The sequence below is a fragment of the Crinia signifera genome, chromosome 2, assembly GCF_055691185.1.
Source record: "Crinia signifera chromosome 2, ASM5569118v1, whole genome shotgun sequence".
NCBI classification, from domain to species: Eukaryota; Metazoa; Chordata; class Amphibia; order Anura; family Myobatrachidae; genus Crinia; species Crinia signifera.
In genome coordinates this window covers 263606583-263629489 of record NC_139218.1, presented here as the reverse complement: position 1 = coordinate 263629489, position 22907 = coordinate 263606583, and the positions used below count along the sequence as shown (strand labels likewise).

At 42.2% G+C, this 22907-nt stretch overlaps 2 protein-coding genes across 2 annotated transcripts in view; one reads left to right on the top strand and one right to left on the bottom strand.

Annotated features, from left to right (window-relative positions):
* The window catches only part of TMEM255B (transmembrane protein 255B), a 65358-nt gene extending 54628 nt beyond the window's left edge, over positions 1–10730 (top strand). Inside the window, exons 6-9 of the mRNA XM_083168499.1 lie at positions 1563–1648; positions 3670–3829; positions 4997–5137; positions 8739–10730. Coding sequence (XP_083024625.1) covers positions 1563–1648; positions 3670–3829; positions 4997–5137; positions 8739–8900 — 549 coding nt within the window. The 3' untranslated portion in view covers positions 8901–10730. The remainder of the gene's footprint in view (positions 1–1562; positions 1649–3669; positions 3830–4996; positions 5138–8738) is intronic.
* GAS6 (growth arrest specific 6) overlaps positions 10713–22907 on the bottom strand; it is a 62370-nt gene continuing 50175 nt past the window's right edge. The window contains exons 11-16 of the mRNA XM_083168498.1: positions 18402–18591; positions 16170–16334; positions 15911–16079; positions 15224–15393; positions 13041–13266; positions 10713–11240 (exon numbers count right to left, since the gene is read on the bottom strand). Coding sequence (XP_083024624.1) covers positions 11089–11240; positions 13041–13266; positions 15224–15393; positions 15911–16079; positions 16170–16334; positions 18402–18591 — 1072 coding nt within the window. The 3' untranslated portion in view covers positions 10713–11088. The remainder of the gene's footprint in view (positions 11241–13040; positions 13267–15223; positions 15394–15910; positions 16080–16169; positions 16335–18401; positions 18592–22907) is intronic.

Here is a 22907-nt window from a genome sequence, read left to right as displayed (position 1 = left end):
GGGTCCCTGCAGTCCATTAGAAATCACGAGCGCTATCCGCCAGGCTATGCGGAAGCGCTTCTAGTGTGAAAACACTGGCAGCACGCTGATTGGCTGAGATCAGCGTGCGCCGTGCTGCCAGAGTTTTCACACTAGAAGCGCTTCCGCATAGCCCGGCGGATAGCGCTCGTGATTTCTAATGGACTGCAGGGACCCCCGCTGCCTCCGCCGCCAGATTTAAATACACAGCGTCGTTGGACAGGTACCCGGGCGGCACAAAATGCCGCCCTCGAGTGGCCGGCGCCCTAGGCAAATGCCTAGATTTGCCTAGTGGTGGCGCCGGCCCTGACTATCCATATTAACCATGTACTTGTTCTAAACTGTCTTGTACTGTAATTTGTTATGTGTTTTTGCTCCTAATTATGCTTTGTAAAGCGCTGCGGAATCTGTGTGCGCTATATAAGAAATTGTTAATAAATAAATAAATAAATTAAGGCTCATATGAATAGCACATCATCAGTGACAGTACTTTCCTGTGGGCAACAATGGATCGTAAGGGGGCTGAGTTTTATGTCCATTATAAAACATTGTAGAAAGGTTCCAGCCCCATTGGTCTAGGACTATTTATCCATCTCTATTTGCATAATGACAAATTGCTTTGTTACACGCATGTTCATCAAAGCGTACCCTTCCTCATAGCCTGGAACCATGGCTGCTCTCTGTACCTGCCGCCTCATGTCTTGGCCATCCCAGCCATGCTCACTTCCTGGCTTCAGGCTAACTTGCTTGTACCTCATGACACCTGTCTGTCTCCCCCTCCATTTAGTTTGTGAGCTCTTTGGAGCAGGGTTCTCTTCTGTTGCAATTACAGCTCTCTCCTACTCAGTGACAGTCTATACCTGCAACTCTTCTCACTCATAACCGTTCATCTCTTCCAATGGCAGCCTGACCCTGGTAGTACGCAGACAACTCCTTTGCTTCCTTACATCTCAGCTGTATTGTGTATTGTGCTGCTAACTGTTACCTGTGCTCTGTTTTAGCTTCTCAGTAAAGCCCCCTGCAAACAAGTGCCAATGCCTGCTTGGAAGGGAGCAACGGCCATTATGCAGCCATCATTGATGATGCAGGACAAGGGAGGGGGTTGTTACAAATGCGTGGGATCACGCATAATTAATGATATTGAATGTTCACACTCTTCTGCTCTTTCCAGCCCTTTCTGAGTGGCTACATTACGCTTGCCACCTATTCTAGTCTCCCTCTATGGAGGTCGTGGACCCCCACGAGGGAGAATAGCCGGTGGCCGTCGGGCCCCCGTGTGTCGGTGTTTTGACTGTCGGGATCATAACTGTCGGGATCCCGTCAGGCACCCATTGTTCTAATGTGTGCCATATGTATGGCGCTGCAGACTAATTTGTAAACTGGTGATGAGGTTCTAAGAGATGCTTGAAGTGATTTCTGCCAACTGTCAAGACAATAATTAGATGTAATTAAAGTATGAAATGAAACCATGTATTTAAGGACTGCCCAAAGTATGTTCAGGTAAAATATTGTAATAAATTGTCTTGTATGTCTGTGCTCTGCAGGTAACCTGTTCTACTGCAAACAGTCACTGTCAGCTGAGGGTTAAGACTCACACGTGTTATTGCTGTGACCTTTACGACTGCGAAAGGTATGATGCCAATATTTTTGTTGATTCTATGCTGTAATGCGCATTCACATTTTTGTTTTTGAGGCTATTTTTTTCCCACTGAAAAAAAACCTATAAAACAGTTAGGTACTTATGTAGTATCTGGGCGTCCGATTTAGAAATCGGATTGGATCGCATCGCATCTCATGCGACCAAATCGTATGCGATGGTCAAGATTTTTCCATAGGATTCAATGTTAAAATGGTCTGAGTCCATTTTAACATAGAATTCAATGGGAAAAAGGAGTCCTTTTCCTTTCCCCACTATCCAAGTGGGCATGGAGTTGGATATAAACCTGTGGCGAGCGTAGCGAGCCACCGAGCCCGAAGCGTGGCGAGCGTAGCTTGCCCCGCGAGGGGACACAGAATACTTTTTAAGAAATATGCGTCCCCTCGCGGGGCTCATTTCGTTCGCCATGCTTCGGGCTCGGTGGCTCGCTGCGCTCGCCACGCTATATAAAATCAACTCTATGCCCACTTGGATAGTGGGGAAATGAACAGGACCTTCTTAACATTGAATCCTATGCAAAATCGCATTGAATCGCATCGCATCTGATTGTATGCCTTAAGGTAAGGCATACAATCACAAAATCGGACGCCCAGATACTACATAAGTACCAACAGTTATTACTATTTATTAAATACAAACAATATTAAAGTGGCTTTAACTTCGAACCATTTTTTCTATCACTGTGCACAGCAGGTAATACATATGGTACAGTATATATATAAGCTTATACTATTTATCTGAAAAGGCTATTAGCATATGTGTGTTCTGTATGCATCCTCTTTTCCTGCTTTTTGTTATTCTTTAGGTTGTTTATGAGAGGATATAATAAAGGATCTTGGAGAACAGAAGGCAAACAATGGAACTTTCAGTGTTTGGTGTGCTCAGTCACCAAACTTTTTAGCACCATCATATGATCTATGGGTGCATACACACTGGATGTTTTTGACCAGTGTGTATGATGCTGATAATTGCTGGGCTGAAAATCGCTCAGTACATACACACTGAGCTATTTTCGCCTATCCCAACGATGAACGCTATGGAAAGCCATCCATCCCGCTGCTCATCAGCTGGTAAAACCAGTCAATGAGCGGCAGTGTTCGGCAAAGATGCGGGAGCACGCATCAGCGCTCATCACCGTGTACACACTGACAGCAGGTTAAACGGAAAAAGTGAGCTGCATTCAGCTTAAAATCACCCAGTGTGCATGGGCTATTAAAAAGAAGTACACATCTCAAAATGTTGTGTAGCAGGTATAATGCAAACATTGAATGTGACTGTTTGCCCACGATACTCACCACTTGTTGCTGCATTGGATAGTTGTGGTGTATATGATGCATTACATACCGACTAGTGTCCAACTGTTTTTCCCCCCATATTTTAGAAAGATGCACTTAGTGATGATGTATTCATCAAAGAGGCCATACCGTAATTTGTAAGAGAAAGAAGAAATACTGCAGCAGCTGCCAGTGAGCAGTTGTGTTACATATGAATGTATACCAAGCACAATAAAATACTCAATGAGTTATGGTACTTATTTAGGGAAGAGAGGGAATTTTTTTATAAAATAAAAGTGAAAAATACTACTAGCTGGCCTTAGTGTGTCCTACAGCAGGTAAATTGGGGCAGAGGCAGACACCAGAGGCAGAACTCTGGGAGGCAATGAAGTCATCTGCCGCCGGGCTCCTGCTCCCAAGGGGGCACTTCTACTCCCCTTCGAGTTTGAATCAGTTAATTGAAAGCAGTTGATATTTGCTAATGTGGCTTACTCCCCCTTCTAGCATAATGTTTGCAAGTGTCACACCCTGTAATAGATCCCATGACCTTACTGGAGAGACAACTTACTGAATGAGCTATTTGGGGGGCACCAATACTAACCTTGCCTCCGGGCAACTGGGATGAACTTACACCACTGGCAGACACCCTCTGTATAATGCTGCATACATTTACCAAAAGGAGGATATGTGTAACACAGGCATTTTGCTTTATTTTTGCAGCTCAGACCATGCTACCAGTTATTATGAGTTTGCAGGTGTAAGCAGCTGCCAAGACGTGCTTCATTTGTACCGGCTGCTGTGGACATGTACCGTCCTTAATATCATTGGGCTCTTTCTTGGCATTGTCACCGCTGCTGTTCTTGGAGCCTTTAAGGACATAGTAGGTCTTTCAGTTTGCATTTTTTTTAAATAGATAACAGATAATGAGTGAGGGTGTGGATTATTAGATAGAAAATGTCTACATAGTCAATAGATCAATGGGGTCAAAAGGTCAACATGAAAAAAAAGGAAAACACCTAAAAAGGTGAACATGAGTTTTTCGCAATTTTTTGTCAATATTGACACCTGTTGACATGGACTCCCAATTAGTGTGAAGGTGCCCATACACGGTACAATTGTTGGGTGTGATAAGATGCACATCTCATCGCAGAGCTCAAAAAGTATGTGCTGCACATACTTTTTGTACTAGATCCCATCTCAGTACATTGCAAACCCTATGCGATCTAGTCCAAATTGTATACAATATTTGTACCGTGTATGGGCACCTTAACGCGTACCCTCACATGGCTCGCTTCGCTCTGCACACACAGTTAGATTTCTGTGAGTTATTTTGTTTCTGTGCAGGGTAAATAATGGCTGCATTATTTTTACACTGCAATTTAAATTTCAGTTTCAACACACCCCACCCAAATATCCTATATTCTGTACTAAAGTAATATAGACTAGATGTTTAATGATTGTTCATTAGCTATGGATCAACAGAAAGTGTGTCAAACAGGACTAACTGAAGAAGTTCCCAGCTGAAATGCCATAACTTGTACTTGAGAATTGCCTTGTAGATGTATGCAGCTACTGTGAACTTATGCTCATGCTGCAGCTGGTAGGCTGTATTCCTCTACACCCACTGGCTATGTACAAAGTTGGGCCTTCAGTGGGGCATCTGCAACACCATTGGACTCTATGGATTCTTAGACTGTTCAACAGAATTTGACCGCTATGTCAGAGGAACTGTCTTTTAATGCAAAGCTTGGCATCTGCATGCCCCCAACACCTGCAACTCCCCATTACAGGAATTCCTGTCAGAAGTGCATGGCTCTCTATGGGGACAGGTGCGTAGATGTAAAACATGATGTTCTACATCCAGCCACCTCTGAATCAGTCCCCGAGTTATTGCCTATTTCTCAGTGATAGATAGCCGTGGCATTTAAGTGTTCTAACCCAGCTTTCCAATGCTAATCAGAGTTCTTATCCAGCCTCTACTTATCTTCATTTACAGGTTTTTGCCCCTTTAAAGCCATGAAATTAACGTAAATATTTTATTTTTCAGGCACCGATTTCACAACTCAACTTTAATTTGCCTCCCCCGCAGATTCTATACAATCCAGCACAGCAAATCCTAACCTACACTGGGTTCTGCTCTCCGACATCTTCCCTCCCTTCCTATGCATCGTACCCTCTTCCTCTGCAGGTCAGTGTATCACTTTTGAGTGTTTATAAAATAATATTTCCCTACAACATAACCCCATGTGGTTCCTGTTCACAAGAAAGCGCAAAGACATAAGTGAAAGTGAGCAGGTTTTTCTACGTCTGTTGCCATAGATTTCCACAGAGAGAAGAGGATGGTAGATATTCTAAATTCTAGATCAGTATTTACAGTGCAACAAAGGGAATCAAAAGTAACCAAGTGGTGCATTCTGCTCCTCGTACATCAATGACACCACTTGCTTATTACAAAAGAAAGATAGGCAGCTTGTATATCTCCAGGTATTGTAGTACTAAATGTTCTAACTTCCCACATGCTAGGACTTGTAGTTCAACATGTCATGCGGAGCCAAAGGCTGCACATATATTATGTAAGTGAAGTGGTGTTATAGGGGATAGAATAACAAAGGCAGAAAGCCTGTAGCTCTCTGGATATGAACATGACAGGTTAGTATTTGTATGTGCACATGTCCCAGAGATTTATCATTCCACACCAGCATGGAGCTGCAGACATTCAGATAATAGTGACCATAAGCATTGCATCCCAGCTACAGATGTGTCCTTGTACTGCACATCTTGCTCTGTACTACACGCAGCAGCAGTGGCATTATAAGGCTAGGGCAGCCCACACGCAGGTGTCAGCCATTGATGTGCAGTGAGGTCTGGCGAGGCAGAGCTTTTCCTGTCCTACTCTTGTATAAGCTATGACTAAAGCATATGACAAATACAAAGAATATATTAATAACATCCTTTTTATATTATTCTAATCATTTTTATAGTCAAAACTCTGCACTAAATTGCCAGCAGTATATACTTCTGCACCTGTATATATTGCCTACCTGAACCCTTTGGCTTATACATTGTGTGAAAATTTGACTTTGGTACTAACCAGAGCATCCGCCACCATTTACCTCACTGCAAGTCCCTGGTGTCACCCACGGGTGCTGCAGTGTGATATTCTCCTGCAGCACCTAGCTCCTGTCACAGAGGAAGAGCCGGCACCACACCCTTTGCAGCTGGTTGCACCTCTGGCACAGGGGGTGTTATATAGAGTGTCACCAAGCCCGCTGATGCCTCCATGCAGCTGGAGAGGTCTTCTCCCTCTACACCACCTTTCTGGGCACCCTCATCAGCTCCTATGGCTTCCATTACTACCTATATGCTGATGATACCCTAATCTATCTCTCCTCCCCTGACCTATCCCCATCACTCCTGTCCAAGGTCCCCGAATGCCTCACGGCCATCTCAGCCTGGATGACCCAACGCTTCCTGAAACGAAACATGGCTAAAACTGAACTTCTAATCTTCCATCCCCCGAACATCACCTCTTCTCCCACTATCTCCATCAGCATTGGTGAAACCGAGATCACCTCCACCGACCAAACGCGTTGCCTCTGTGTCATCATTGACTCCTCCCTCTCTTTCACCCCCCACATTCGTGCTCACAGTCTTGCCGCTTTCATCTCGCGCATCAGACCCTTCCTCTCCACTGATGCGACCAAAATTCTCATTCACTCTCTTGTCATCTCCCGCATTGACTACTGCAAAAACCTTCTCTCCGGGCTACCTCTCGCCCCTCTCCAATCCATTCTTAACGCAGCTGCTAGGCTCATCTTCCTCTCTCGCCGCACTACCTCTGCCTTCCCCCTCTGTCTATCTCTTCACTGGCTCCCCATTCCTTTCCAAGTTCTCTTTAAACTCCTCACCACCACCTACAAGGCTCTCTCCTCCTCCACCGTTCCTTACCTCTCTTTACTAATCTCTATCCACACTCCCTCCCGTCCTCTTCACTCCGCCTCCTGACCTCTCACCTAATCACCTCCTCCCACTCCCGTGTCCAAGACTTCTCTCACGCTGCCCCACTGCACTGGAACATCCTCCCGCCACCCATCAGGCTTTCTGATTCCCTTATCTCCTTTAAGTGCTCCCTCAAAACCCACTTCTTCTGACTAGCCTATCCCCCCTCCTCCTAACTTCTTTCACTCCTCCTATCCTGCCTACCATACCCCTCCATCCGTTCTTCGCTCCCCCACCTCCCTTTAGTCTGTTAACTCTTATGAGTAGGGTCAGCCTTCCTTACGTACTCACCATACCTCTTTACCTCACCAGCGCTCCTGCCCTGTTTTTCCCTTCCTCTACTTCATCTTCAGTCTCCTCAACAATTTCTACACCTACTTCAGAATTGATGTTGATTTTAGTTCTACCAGCTATACCCCTATTTATGCTGTATTTTATCATCACACCCTGAACGTTACCTTGTAATTTGTTTTTATGTTTGCGATGTACGGCACTGCGGACACTTTGTTGTGCCTTATAAACAAACGGTACTTGATTCCTAGCATGGCACCCATCGCATCGTATACCATTATACTAAATAAGGTATACGATGGTATGTGATGCGATGCGATGTTGTACAATAAAATATCGTATCGCATCGTATGCCATACAATGGCATACGATGTGATTGTATATGATTTTTGATTGTACAAGCACAATTGGTCCTTACAATGTTATATAGCCCCCCCCCATAGTCAACGCCACCCCCAGGATCAACGGCAACCCGAAGCGTGGCGAGCGCAGCGAGGGGTGACGGCACGCGTCCTCCGACCTTTTCATACCCCCACTATGCACATCGGCGTGGACTTGATTTAAGATAGTGTGGCGAGCCCGAATTGTGGCGAGCGGACACGGAATACATGTAAAAGTAATACGCCTCCGCTCGCCACCCTTTGGGCTCGGTGGCTCGCCACACTATCAAAAATCAACTCCACACCAACGGGGATAGTAGGGGTATGAAAAGGTCGGAGGACGCATACCGCCATGCTTCTGACTTGCTCTTCGCCTTTGCGTCGATAGTGGGGGTGGCATGGGGGTGCATTTAACATTGTAAGCACCCATCAGGGTGCTTGTACAATTTAAAAAACGCATCGCATCGCATGCATCATATGCGGCTATATGGCATGCGATGCGATCAGATGCCGTAAGATGGACATCGGGGGTGCCGTGCTAGGAAACAAGTACCAAACAAACTACTACACAAAAAAATGTTCAGCAATACCGAGTCAGTCCAAGGCACGGCATAACTAGAAGGTGTGTTTAATGTGCAGGGAGGCTGAAAGTAATTGGATACATCTGTACTATTAGATGAGTTATGGGAGAAAAGTTAGTGACAAAATCAAGGCCTGTCGGGGACTACAGGAAAGGGTGGGAGCAGAGGATGGTATTGAAGTTGGTGACAAGTCCATGGGTGTTGGAGTATTGGGAGGAGATGACAGATTTGAACGTTTGGAGGGAAAAAGCACATCTAAAAGTAGACATTTCTAGGAACCAAATGTTTAACTTCTGGTTTGCCAGAATTGGATATTGGCTGCTATCTTGCTGACCAAACACCAATTTGCCTTTGTCCATTTGCACGAACGACATGATGTATGGTACGGACATGTATTTTGTGTCATCAACCACAATTAGCCTATATTTTGTATGCAGCTGTATGTTCTTATGAGACGTGACATGTGTTACTTCACACTATGCGGTGTTCATACAGTATATACTTCTGTTCATACTAATATAGAATTATTATTTTACAGCCATCAGGTTCCTACCCAGCTACTTCCTCTGCAGATATTTCCTTAACTGATGACGTCCATAATCCATCCCACTCAATGAATGGACTCCCTTCTAATCCGAATTCACAGCATGTATCCACCATCCTCTTACCAGGAGAAAAGCCACCCCCATATGCTCCTTGATGTGAGGACCACTGGCATGTACACCTGCAGGAAAACTAGAAATAAGGGCTTTCTGGAGAAGTAGGGAAACACTAGCATTCCTTCCAATATACATTGTCCTTCCTAACTTAAACAAATATATCATACAAAGTGTAAGGTTAGGACATACTCACCTTGAGTCCTGTTGCAGAAAGTGCGCTATATAAATTAAACTTACTTACTTTGTGTTTTACTATGCATTTCTTAAATAACTGCTTATGGAATCATGTGCAAATTAAGTAGTGATGGATTAAGGATAAATCCAGACATAATAGACAAAACATCTATCATAGTGCCCAGTACATTACTATTTTGGAGTCCTTAAACTATATGGGGCCTATACACTAAGCAATTTTGTGTCATTTTGTAAGCGATCGGACTAGATTGATTAGAAAATGCCCCTACATAATTAACTCCGTGTGTAGGGGCCATAGCCATAGTGATATGCAGCCCCCACGCGTCGCTATCGCCGGGTGATGCAGATCATGCATGCATGGTAAATCTAGCCAGATCGCCAGTGTTCTCACCAGAGCCCTGACAGATCGCTCAGCACACATCACTGTGCAGAGCTGTGCGCTTAGCAATCTTGCTGAGCGATCTAGCATTGCTCAGATCACTCTGCAATATTGCCACACGTGCAAGCCCCTTTATCTTTCCAGTAAATGCAGAGAATAACATAGCAATGCACAAGTGTATCTTATCTTTGCTGCTTCAGTAATACTGCCTTTATAGAAGAGGTTTCATGGAAAGGTAAATACAATGTACATATTGCTGGGATTTCTTCCATTTAGATGCAGCATATAATCACTAGAAGGCAGGGTCGTGCAATGAACGCACGACAGACAGATATATAACTGCCCTTCTGTAGAAGTTGCAGCAATGGAATACAGCTTAAAGGGACTGCTTGTTCATTATGCAATTAAATTCTATACAAACATATGTATGTGTTCTGCAGTGTATGTATTTGTTGTCCTTCAAAATGTCTGAAGTACTGTAATCAGAGGTGATTATCAAAGAGTACAGAGATGAACACACGGTCATAGATAATGTACATATTTCACATGTAGCACGCCATCAGGAGTACCGATCCTGCGGTTCCTCATAGTGATCACAATCTTCAGGTATGCTCATGTCGGTTTCACCTGATATACACCTTCCAGGCAGCGCACTAAGGAACGAGTACTTTTTCTGAACTAACAAAACTAGATATTATTAACATGCTCATGCAGGTGATGGCAGGTGATGTGGAACTACGTCCTTAGGCACTTTACAAAAGACGAGGGTAAAGGTTTCTTCTAATACAGAAATTCCTTACAGTATGTGCCCATGCCCTGCCACCGAGCTCAAATAATACAATGTCAAAAACAATACAAGATTGTCATTAGAAATGAATGCTAAAATTGAAAAGCTATGACAACTATTTTTCCACGGAATTCATCGGCGTACAGTAAAGAGATGAGCCGGTTTAAACATTGGTAAATCATTGGACTGGCAGCAGATTTCAGCCTGGGCATGCAGCCCTGGCTGTGTAACTGCATTAGGGAATGGTTACATCAGCTTCATATGTTAAAGACACTAAATATAACACATTCTTTTCAGCAACACTGAATTTAAGTGTATTTAAGGAATTATTATTAGTATTTTTTTTCATCACACAGGTTCTCTGTGCCAATTACATGTCATCATCCTATTTCCAGCAAAGTTGATGGACACATTCCTGTATTAGAGTGAGTGAACAGCAGCTTCAATTATATATAAAATATTGTTAGAATATTTTTTGGAAATTTTTATTTATTGAAATTGTTAATTAAAAAAAGCAGTGTATGTTATTAAAAATATAACACATTTTCCAGTTTTTGCATATCTTTGCCACAACATGAATATTACCACAGTACTCAGTTGTATTTAGAAAACAAACTTGCCGCACGCGTTTTTTTGTAATTAACATTTTGTTTGTTTTTAAATATTTACAATATATTACAATCCTTAACCAATAAGGCAGGGTATTATGGTCATAAACTGTTTGACACAATGTAAAAATCAGTAGGTTTTACGTAATTTCAGTGTTTTACGAAACTATACACACACAATACTGCAAAGTCAAAATAATTTATACATATATATAAAAAATAGAATACTTGGGTTTAAAAAAAAAAAAAGTCTTCTGGGGCTATTTTCCTGACCTAACAGGAGGACATGAGTGGGAGGTGATGTCACTGTGCTTCGATTTAGCCTCATCCAAGTCCAAGGTCTTTTGTTGTACAGTGATGGTCATGCAGCCCTGATAGAATGCTGTCACTGGGGTGCGAGTGATGCCCACATCTATACAGTGAAGAAAACCAACATCATGAACACAACGATAAAGTACGGTCTAACACATGGCTGAAAACTGATAATCTTAAGGTGGCCATACACTACTGTGATGGATTGCAGCAGTATATGGCCATCCGACCCCCCCTGACCTTCCTGGGCATCAGGATCGCATGTGGTCCTTTCACATGCAATGCATCGCATGTGACCCTTTTCCCTGCAGCCGGGAGATCAAACTGCACATCGGACCCTTGGGGGATGTCAAACACATCCAATTTTTCTCAGCCGACTGCTGTGAAATGTGTGTGCGCACTATATAAAGAGAACAGGTACACACATATACACACACATGCACTATTAGGGCCATATGGAACCCAAAACCTCAGTGTTGTCATGCAGTAATGCTAAACAATATGGCTGATTTTTTTTAATCTGAACTGGAAAATACAATTTCAGAGTTTATATATTATTTTCCGATTTGTAAAGTGCTGTGAAATGTGAACCTCTTTATATAGCGCACACACATATATTTCACAGCACTTTACACATAGAAAAATAATATATAAACTGTTAGGGTAAAATGGAACCCTAAAGCTCAGTGTGAGTACTGTAATTGGCCTGGAGAACGGCAAGCTGGTTTTCAGGTGTTCTTTTTTCCCCAGAACACCTGAAAACCAGCATGCTGCAGTATCTTGTTTTTCTTTGGAGTGTAGTTCACCAATGGTATAATCAAATTGAGTGAGTTACTCATACTGGGGCAGATGTATTAAGCCTGGTGAAGAGATAAACTGGAGATAAATTGGAAGGAGATAACGCACCAGCCAATTAGATCCCAACTGTCATATTTCAAACACAGCTGATTGGCTGGTGCGTTAACTCTTCCAAGTTATCTCCACTTTATCTCCAGTTTATCTCTTCTCCAGGCTTAATACATCTGCCTCAAAGTCACCTGTACTTAACAATGGATAGTCTTAAAATGTGTCCTCTCAACAGTCCATGTTTTGAGGCTCTTTGACTCAGTACTATGCCTACTGGGATCCAGACTGAGGAGGAGTCCAGTTGGGTCACACACACAGGTGACAAATTTCTTCAAATCTGGGCTGAACAACCAGACTTCTGATTTAAATTTCATTTTAACACCACATTTCCCACCATGTTTATTAATGATCCAAATGATTTTAACTTATAGAATATCTACCATTAAAGTCATTTTGAGCTTACAATATACTAAAGAAAGGATAATTTTACATGAAAATCTACCAAAACCTGGTCATAGGGCGGTATTCAAATCTCCCGCCGCTATTCGTAATGGGGAAAAAGCAGCGGGGCCCTCTTCAATGCTGTCTTCCCCGACAGCATTGAACGGGGATCTCGGTGGAACGTACCTGACTTTTCAAGCAGTCGGTCACATTCTGCTGAGAATGGCCAGGAATTGTCGAGCTCCCGGCCGCATCTCGCAGCTACGCCCCCTTTTCAGCGCTGACATCGAGCCAGCTGAGAATGGGACCAGGTCATGGCTGTCAACAGTTGTGACGCTGGATTGAACACACCCCTTAGTGGTAAATGTAACCCCTTGTAGACACAACTCTACAATATACCCACTAAAATTGCAGGGGAAATAAGATCAGTTAAGGACTTAAGCTGCCCATACACGTACCAATTATCCGGTACTTTTTGTGCTAAAATAGCATCGCATCCCATGCACAACATATGCACAACGATGCTATTTTAGCACAAAAAGTACCGGGTAATTGGTACGTGTATGGGCAGCTTTATCTTCATCCTAATAGTTAATACCCTAGAAAAACGTACCTGGTAATCCTCCTATATAGGTCTTTACTCCATGTGGCAAGTGGTCATTTAAGGTGGAAAAAATGGTCTGTAATTCCGATTCCTGCAACTCTGATTGTCGGAGTGTTCCATCAAAGGAAAGGAGTATTTGGTCTTTGTTTACAGAGATCTCCACAACATGTTCTTTATCACAGACATTTACTTCTAATCGGCAAACTACAGTGCTTTCTACAGACAGGATGATGAACTGCAGATGAGAATTCATTTGACATGTCAGCTCTCACTATGAAGAAGCACTGTATCCTTAGCTAACTTGCTCTATATACACAGCAGCAACAGACAGAAAAGAATACACACTAGGCAGGATATGTGTATTGGTTATTTCGGAAGAGCCTCATCCATACCTAGATTTCATGAATCAGTTTTATCCAATTAACACATTTTCACTGCGTGAACAAAATGGATTTTAGAATCTAAGTGTGCTATGCTATTCTTCAAACCTCCTTCTTTCTATGAAATAAATGGATACTTGAAAGGCAAATAATATTTCGCTACTTACACAAGATTATTTTGGATTCTTAGGAAAGATGAATGTTGTAAATAGTCTATAAATAATACCAGGGTGTAGCAAGAGATCAGACAATAACTGACACCAAGAATAACAGTACATTGATGAATGAATGAAGGTATGGTGTGGTACAGGGACCTTGGGAAACATTGGGAATCACTGCCCTACAGTGTTTGTTTCTGTGTGCTGTGGCACCCTGGGGAACTTGCAGGGCTGTCTCAGGTTGGTGGTCCAGGACTGATGTAAAATGTTTTTATGGTCAACAAAATAGTCTTTGATTGGCACCCACCAGCACTGATTTTGCCTATGTGTAAAAACAGATGTGAATCTTCCCCCATTATGTAATTAAACTTACTGTAAAATTATGACATTTTAACACAACCTACTTCATTTGTTTTTCTAAATTTCTCAATAGGAAGCATCTGGCTACGGGTGCCGTGAAAGCAATTCTAATACTTTAGGGAGCCGCCATTCAATAAATACTGCTGAGTAATGTGCAATGTACACGTACAGTATCTTGTAAAATCTATAGAACAGCATGTAACATCTGTAGCTATAGTGCTAGCATGCAGAGAACTACACTGCAATTCACAGTAAAGAGACAGGTTGACATCTAGTCATAGTTTACAAGTGACAACAGGATTGAAAATGGAAAATCGTCAGCTGGGGCGTTTGCCAGAAAGACTGATGTGAGTCTCCACGTGGGCTGGTCTGGGATCTCAGGTCACTAAAGACAAGTTTACAGTCCAGCTTTTGATATAATAATTTAGTTTCATATCAGATATGTACATTGTGAGGATGTTGACATGGTACCCGTCGACATGATGAAACATGCTGACATTGTGGTGTAAGTCTGTAATCGCTAATAATAGGATTGTTGATCTACACTTCAAAATATGATGGGACTTTGTCTGTCTCAAAATGCTAAATATGAGGCTAGAGTGGACTGCTTTTATGTTCTGGATGCCAGACTATACAATACTAACCACATCTATCATAAGTGCCTATTAGAAAAATGTGTGTTATACTTTAATGGTACAGATAACACCATTCAGCTGTACACGTAACATAGTTGCGTAAAAAAAATATCATACAGTACAAAATTCCTATCTAGCTTGTGAGCTATAAAATGAGATACAAGCTAATTGGTTGCGATGGGTAAGCACAAGCCCTGACAATGGACCTTATTCTGGTTTGCTCGCAAAGGCACATTCCTTCTCAAATTGACAAAACCATGTGCACTGCAGGTGGGGCAGATGTAACATGTGCAGAGAGAATTAGATTTGGGTGAGTTATTTTGTTTATGTGCAGGGAAAATACTGACTGCTTTATTTTTACACTGCAATATAGATCTCACTTTGAAGTAAAGCCCCACCCAAATCTAATTCTCTCTGCACAAGTTACATCTGCCCCACGGTTTTGTCCATTTGAGAAGGAATTTGCCTTTGCGAGTGAACCAGAATAACCCCCAATATCAGCAAGACTGATAAGTTGTCAGGGCGTGTTATTCATCTCTGATCTGTGCATGATATATTAATATCTATACCACTCAAACAAGAAAATAAAAATGAAGAGTGTGGAGTAATTGAGACTAACGTGGTGCATGAAGCTTGGATGAAGGAGCAAGGGTTCTTACCTGCTGTTTCACTTTTGTGGTAGAATGATAATCAACAAGAGCTAGTGATAAGAGGACCTTGTCTTCTGACACCAGAGCAAAGAGCACCCCGGTATCTGTTGCTGGATTTATCTCTGCACGGACATCTACTGTCCAGCTTGGCTCATAGGCCTCCTTACTAGATAAATGCGCTACACAAAAAGAAAAAAAGGTCCCATGAATATATGAATATGACAGCTTAGCTGTGTTCAGTACAGGGCGTCTTCTTGCCATACTGCATAAGCTTTAGCTAATACATAGTCTCAGATAACTCAAAGTTGGCTCACGTTTTTCCAAAATGACATTTTAATACATTGGCTAGACAAGTAGAACCCTTCTTGATAATACATTACAATAAAACATTCAGAACCCTACTTTTCCAGAAAAAGTAGCACTTGTTGTAATGAGGGGAGATTATTAGAATGCAGCACACCAAAAATGCACTATGGGCAATCATAGGAGGACTACCCAGAGTGCAAAAGGCTACCATTTCTTTTTAGAGGAAAGATTCATTGCCAGCCTTTGAACCTTTTTGTTCTTTAAGTAAGAAGAGTATAGATGGTACAGTAAGTCATTTCATGGCAATTGTAAAAGGAACAAAACACACATATATCAACAAAAATGTTTTCCCAACTCCATTCTGTTGTTAGTTTCTTTATCCTCACTTACTATAATCAATGTGGAAAAGTGCAAACCCTCTTCCTGGATAATAGGAGCCTCTGCCTGCAATGGCGAAACACTGCATCTTTTCTGTCACCCGCACTGTCTCTTGTATCGAGGTGTCATCTCCGTTTAGCCAGTTCCAGCCTCTCATACAGCCATCCAGACGAGGGTTGATCTGAGAGGAATAGGTGAATATGTCATTGGCCATGCACTTGGGACAGCAGCATACTTCTACACACAGCAGCCTATCTGTGACGGCACTTACTGGCTGTACGAGCTCACTGCCTTTAAAGGGAATTCCGCCAACTGTCAAATTTAGTTTGTATAATCCTTTGTCAAGTGTAAACAGATCTCCGGACACTGCTATTTTCATGACGGCATCTTTATTAACTTTAATTACCAAATTACGATATAATTCCTCAACAGAAATCTGCAGAGGAAGGAAGAAAAATAAAATGTAATAATGTAGTCATTTGAAGTAAGACCAACATACTGAACAACAGGAACCATGGATAACGGATTGTTCTGTATTTCAGAATATGTTTATATTACAATGATGTATCTTGCATTTATGTATTAAAAACACATGAAAGACACAAATATTTAATTTGTGCATAAAACAAGGTTTTAAAACATAAAAACAAAGCTTGTGTACTATCTCAGGTAATGAGTGTGAATGCCAAGCAATCATTCTGTACATATTTGGTGCCAATTACATATCATGTTCTTAGTAGTGCCAGTTACAGATGTACCCAGCAGTGCCAGTTACATGTCATGTCCCCAGTAGTGCCAGTTACAGATGTCCCCAGCAGTGCCAGTTACAGATCATGTCCCCAGTAGTGCCAGTTACAGATCATGTCCCCAGTAGTGCCAGTTACAGATCATGTCCCCAGTAGTGCCAGTTACAGATCATGTCCCCAGTAGTGCCAGTTACAGATGTCCCCAGCAGTGCCAGTGACATATCATGTCCCCAGTAGTGCCAGTGACATATCATGTCCCCATTAGTGCCATTTGCATATGATTTCCCCAGTAGCGTCAGTTACAGATGTCCCCAGTTGCGTCAGTTACAGATGTCCCCAGTTGCGTCAGTTACAGATGTCCCCAGTAGTGCTTTTAGCAAGAAAAAAAAATATTTCACTTTCTGGAATGTATGGTTTTCGGAATGATTTGGAAAACAGATATTTGGATAAGGGATACTCAACCTGTATTTGCTTTTTGCTCAATTATGTATTGTTAGGCGATGGGGAACCCTTGTGGAGGCATATAAATAATAATAATAATAATCATCATCACTTATGTGCAGCATCCCAGAGCAACCAGACATCTGCAATGAAGACCCTGTTCGAGTCAAGGATAATACAACATGTTCTGCGATAACTAGGGGAGTAACATTGGTATTTTACATCCCTCAGAAGGAGAAATTATTAGAAGGCTCGCCAACATGTTTTCTGTAGTTTGTGGAATTGAATTCTTCAGATTGTCAAAATAATTCAAAATCATGTAGATATTAGAGACATAATAAACAAAATCATGTAGATATTAGAAAGCAACTTTTTTTCTTAATATGTTTCTAAGTATAGAACTTTAACGTAACAAAAATAATCAAATGCTTTTTATTGCCACTGAAAACGGAGTATCAAGGAGACATTTTGCATTTTTCCCTAACTCCAGGAAAGCCGGTACTGCTCTTTGACTCCATGGGGGTGTGGAAACATTCACTAAAAACTTACTTCATTCAGGTTGGCTGAAAATGTGCAATTCAGAGTATATGTATGCAGAGTGGTAGGCAAACAGAAGACTAGACATGACTCCATGCCCTGTAAACATTAGCCTAATCCTCCTATGTTTACATTAAAATTAAAGAGTATTTTATCCCTGCTGTGTCCTGCTGCAATAACTGTACAGAAATATTCTGGGTAAAAAGAACATGAAATAATATATATCTTACATACATATAATAAATGCAAACAGAAATACACAAAAGATACACAAATTTGAACTCGTGCCACACATGGCTTCTGGGTGTGAGATGGCTGCGGAGAGTGAGATGGTGGGGGTGAGGAGGAGGACCAGGTGCTGGGGGCAATCGCATTGCAGCTTATATCACCAATAACACCGGATAATCTAGCACGCTGCTGGAACGGAGGCTACCGGATTATCGATAGTGTGCTATATATAAATGTGTGTATCAGCTCAGCACAACTGCTCAGCACACAGCATCACGAGTGCACTGTGGTGTGCAGAGCGATCGTACAGGGCACTTTAATAAAACCCGCAACTGTTTACCTAAATTAAGTTGTTAGTGTTATTTTGTATGTATTATATGTCTATATCACATACAATTGTTATATGAACAAACAACATGGCTGAGAGATACACAAGACGTTTTGTAATATTAGGAGATTACATAAACAGGAAAACCAGTCCCAATATAAAATAGTTTGTCATTGAACACTGGCTGGTGCACATGTAATGGGCATGAATGGGGAGTACTCACGTTCTGCCAAATCCCATGGTTTATGGTTGGTCCACTGCTCGTCACTCGCCCTATTCCATTGTACTTTAGCTGTAGCTCAAGCTTTCCGTTTCGCAGGGCTAGGACAATCCATGTACTGCCTTGGTGGCCTCCAGCAAAGAATAGGACGCCTTCATGATCAAAAGTTCGAAATTCAAACTCTGCCACAAGTCTACAACATGCCAAGAAATAAACCATTAAGTAAGGCTTTGATGGGCAAAATTATTCACTACCCAAAACGAGTAAATTCCACTAACAAATGCGAGTTCTTAGCTTTACAGCTGCCAACAAGATCAGTAATTGTAGGAGAAATAAATGACAAAGTGTCACATCATAGTTTTTGTAATAATTATCCATGTATAAAATAATCTAAGCAGATTTTAAAAAGAGATTTGGCATGATCTCCATGGACTAAGCGAATGCGCTGCCCTGGGCTGTAGATTAGAACAGCTTGCAGCCTGGGGGCTTGTCTGTTATTATACATATTTTACTGTAAACTAAATTACTTAAATATAAGGAAATAATAGGGCTTAGGGATTGGAATCAGTGGTCTTTTGAAATGCTGTGAAAGTAAGTAAAATCATAGCCACAAATCATTCTGCACAGAAAACAGTAGTGTATAATGGGGCCTCCACACGGGGAGAGTTTGCTCAGCGATCTGAGTGATGCTAGATGCAGTGTTCTCTGGTGAGAGCACAGGCCCTGACCGGCGATGTAACAAGATTTATCCATCGCTGGGCGATAGTGAAGCGTGGGGTCGCGTATTGCTATTGCCCCTGCACACGGAGCAATGTAGGGGCATTTCGCAAGCGATCTAGTTACATTATGCTAGATCACTTACAAAATGCCCCGAAATCATTCCATGTGTAGGCCCCATAACTGAGCGTGGCTCCGGTTGATAGACCCAGTTTCTAGACACAGTCAATAGGTCTAACCCCAAAGGTAGATAGGAGTTTTTCATGTTTTTTTTGTTTTTTTAACTGGCTTGTTCGACTTCACCATTCATGTCGGCATAGAGGGAGAATATAACAGCTTCAAGCCTGAAGCATGGCGAGAGATGCTGGCCATGCGAGGGTAAGTGTCACACTAATTGAGGGTTCACGTGAATAGTTGTTGGCATAGACACAAAAAAAAAAGTGAAATACTCATGTCGACATCTTTCACATCAACCTTTTGACCCTGTTGACCTATTGTATATCAACCTATTGACTTTATCTAGACACTGTCTATGTAATTATCCACACCCCTCTAAATGGCATGCTAACAAGCACACAGTGGCATCTGTTAGCAGTGCCCATCTGCAGCTACAAGACACTCACATGTAGTGCACACGCACGCTGTAATACCAATTAGTATGTCCTTATACAGCACAATCGGTCGCACAGTCAAATCTTGCACCAGCCCTATGGCAGGTGTAGAGTCTCCATCTGACTCCTATGCCCAGGGGTGCCGAGAGAGGGGGGGAGCAGGTACAATTTACCCGGGCCTGTCAGGGGGGCCCTGGTCTGGACACACAGGTTTTTTTTTTATTTGGTGGCAAGTACCCCCAACATGACCCATTCCATTAGGTACAAAATGCTCTGTTCCTGGACTTCCCTGCCAGTGGCAGTTACAGAGGTTGGACTCCTGCACAGTCCAAAATTCAAAGAGGGGCAGTCACATCAACTGCCAGTGAGTCCAGGACAGTGATGCTTGGGGTGGCAGTATATGTGACCCCCCCTTTTGAATATTGGACTGTGCTGCAGGCTCACATCTGTAATTGCCACTGGCAGGGAAGTCCAGGAACAGAGCATTTTGTACCTAATGAAATGGGCCATGTTGGAGGGTATGTGTAAATCCTTTGCAAAGAGCATATAACGCCTGGCAGAGCATGTTAACCCCTGGCAGAGCATGTAAATCAGGGCAGGCATGTTAACCCCTGGCAGAGCATGTTAACTTCTTAATATGCAATGAGCATTACGGTGTGTGGCATAAAGTGTAATGAGCATTATGGCATGTGGTATAATATGTAATGGGTGTGTGACATGTCTAATAGACATTACAGTGTCAATTGTTGTATGTGTATCCACCTTGGAAGCAGTGGCGTAACACCGGGTCCGCAGACTGTGCGGGGATCTCCGTCCGTGGGGGCCCCAGGAAGTTGTTGTACCGGGGCCCAGGATTTCTCTTGGCGGCCCTGCCTATGCCTGTGCATCTGGGAACACAGCCACTCACACTGACAGTGCAACTCTGAAAAAGGCCCATTCATTTGTATCCTTCCTGAAACCTACTATTGTACCATTACATTTTAGCCTTGAAGTGTAAGTAAGTAATACGTATTTTGATAATGGTCACTTTTTAAGGGATATGTTTCTGGTTTCAACAGCAGCTTTCAATATCGGTCTGAACAATGGTTTTTAGTATGGATAATCCCCCTACATCTCAATTGTACCTCAGAGTATTAAATGCATGGCCTAATTGCTTTCTTGCTCCTAAGGAGCAAGAAATTATGCTCATTGGCTTTACCATGTTGCACTGCCGGTGGGAAAATGAGCAGAAAGTTTAAAAGCTTTATTGACTAATCTGCTGGTTGGAGCGAGAATCTGGTAACATATGGGAATAAATATAATACATGGGAGTAAATGACAATTGATAATTTGCTACCAATCCTCGAAACACAGAAAAAAAAATGGTCAAACAAATTGGTTAAATCCATTAGATCTACCCAATTTGTCTGAATGAAAGTGCGTACACATGGAGCTATGTTGTTCAAAATATTGGCCAGTGTGTATGCAACAAACGACAAACAATGCGCGCTTCCGTGATCGTTATGATACTTTGCATTCAGACTGAGCAATATACCAGTGTCCAGGACACTGGAAAGTTCTAGGGAAATTGTTTAACAATATGTTTCACTGAACACATCTTCTAGTCACTAGTGTGTATGGGCTGTCACTTTTCCGGCATGTCGAAGCAAATGGTAAATTGTTATTTGCTCATATGTTACCAGATGTTTTGTTTCAACTAGCCAGATTAGACAATAGATCTTTAGGTGTATGGCCAGTGACATGTGTGTGTCTATTCATTTTATATTGAGTTTACTTATTCACTACTAACAGCCGGCGCTGGTACACCTGCTCTTTTCCTATAGTAATACTTTGTATGGGGGCTGACAACCCCAGTACCAGATGCCAATTAGAGGCGCGCTCCTACCAACCCCTTTTTCCACTAGCATTCTGGTGGAATTGTGCTATGAATAATATAATCCTCATAAATATACATCTAAACTATATAATTTTAAGTCCAATTGCAAAGTTGAAATATATTTAACTTGTTAAACATAGAAATATAGGGGCACCTTTATAACTGAATGCATACGGATGGCTGTATTTCTAATTACTTTCTACCCAATCCTCCCCACACCCTAACCCCGCCCCCCTGCAGCCTAACACTTACCTTCCTCACCAGTGCCTAACCTTCCTGCCCCGCACCCCTGGAGCGTTCTCCTAATTCCCCAGGCCTAACCCTAACCCGTGTGCATACCTAAGTTTGGGATGCCATCGCCAGTCTCGTTACTGCAAGTTGCGATGCTGGCGTCTATATTGTGACTGCTGGCATCCCATCCGCTGGCAAGTTAACCACATCCCCTTGTAACACCATGCTGCACTGCATGTGGCACAGATGTAAAGTGCAGAGAGATTTACAGTAGCTGTGAAAGGGGCAAGGCCTTAACTCAAATATTAAAATTAACTGTAAAAATAGTTGTCCATTTGTGAGCTACATGTCAAATCAGCCAGTAGTACCCAGTATGTAAAAAATACAAGTACAGGTTGAGTATCCCTTATCCAAAATACTCGGGACCAGGAGAATTTTGGATAACGGATAATTCTGTATTACGGAATATTTTAATATTTCAATGATGTATCTTGCATTTATGTTGTACATATACATCAAACACATGAAATAAACACAAATATATTTTATTTGTGCACAAAACAAGGTTTCAAACCATGAAACAAAGTTTGTGTGCAATCTCAGGCACTAAATTTAAATGCCAAGCAATCATAGTCTTGCACATATATAATGGCAGTTACATATCATGTCCTCAGTAGTGCTGTTACAAATGTCCCCAGTAAGTTTTTAGCAAAAAATAATAATAATTTTGTTCACTTTCTGGAATGTATGGTTTTCGGAATAATTCGGATACGGGATACTCAACCTGTATTACCAACCCCTGCACGCAACCTGGTTTTCCTGATTCAGTTATTTGCTATTTTTGTTTTGCTACAAACTCAACCCCATCATGAAATCATCTATTCCTTAGAACAGGGGTGGGGAACCTCAGGCCCTGGGGCCGTATGCGGCCCCCGTAGCCGGTGTGAGTGGCCCTCCCACCCGTTGCCAGGAGTCAAGTACAGGGGAATTATCACAAGAAGTAGGTAGTTCTTGCGAGATTTCTCTTAATTAACAGCAGCTGGAGACTGTCAGTCCTATTCAGTGGCAGCCGCC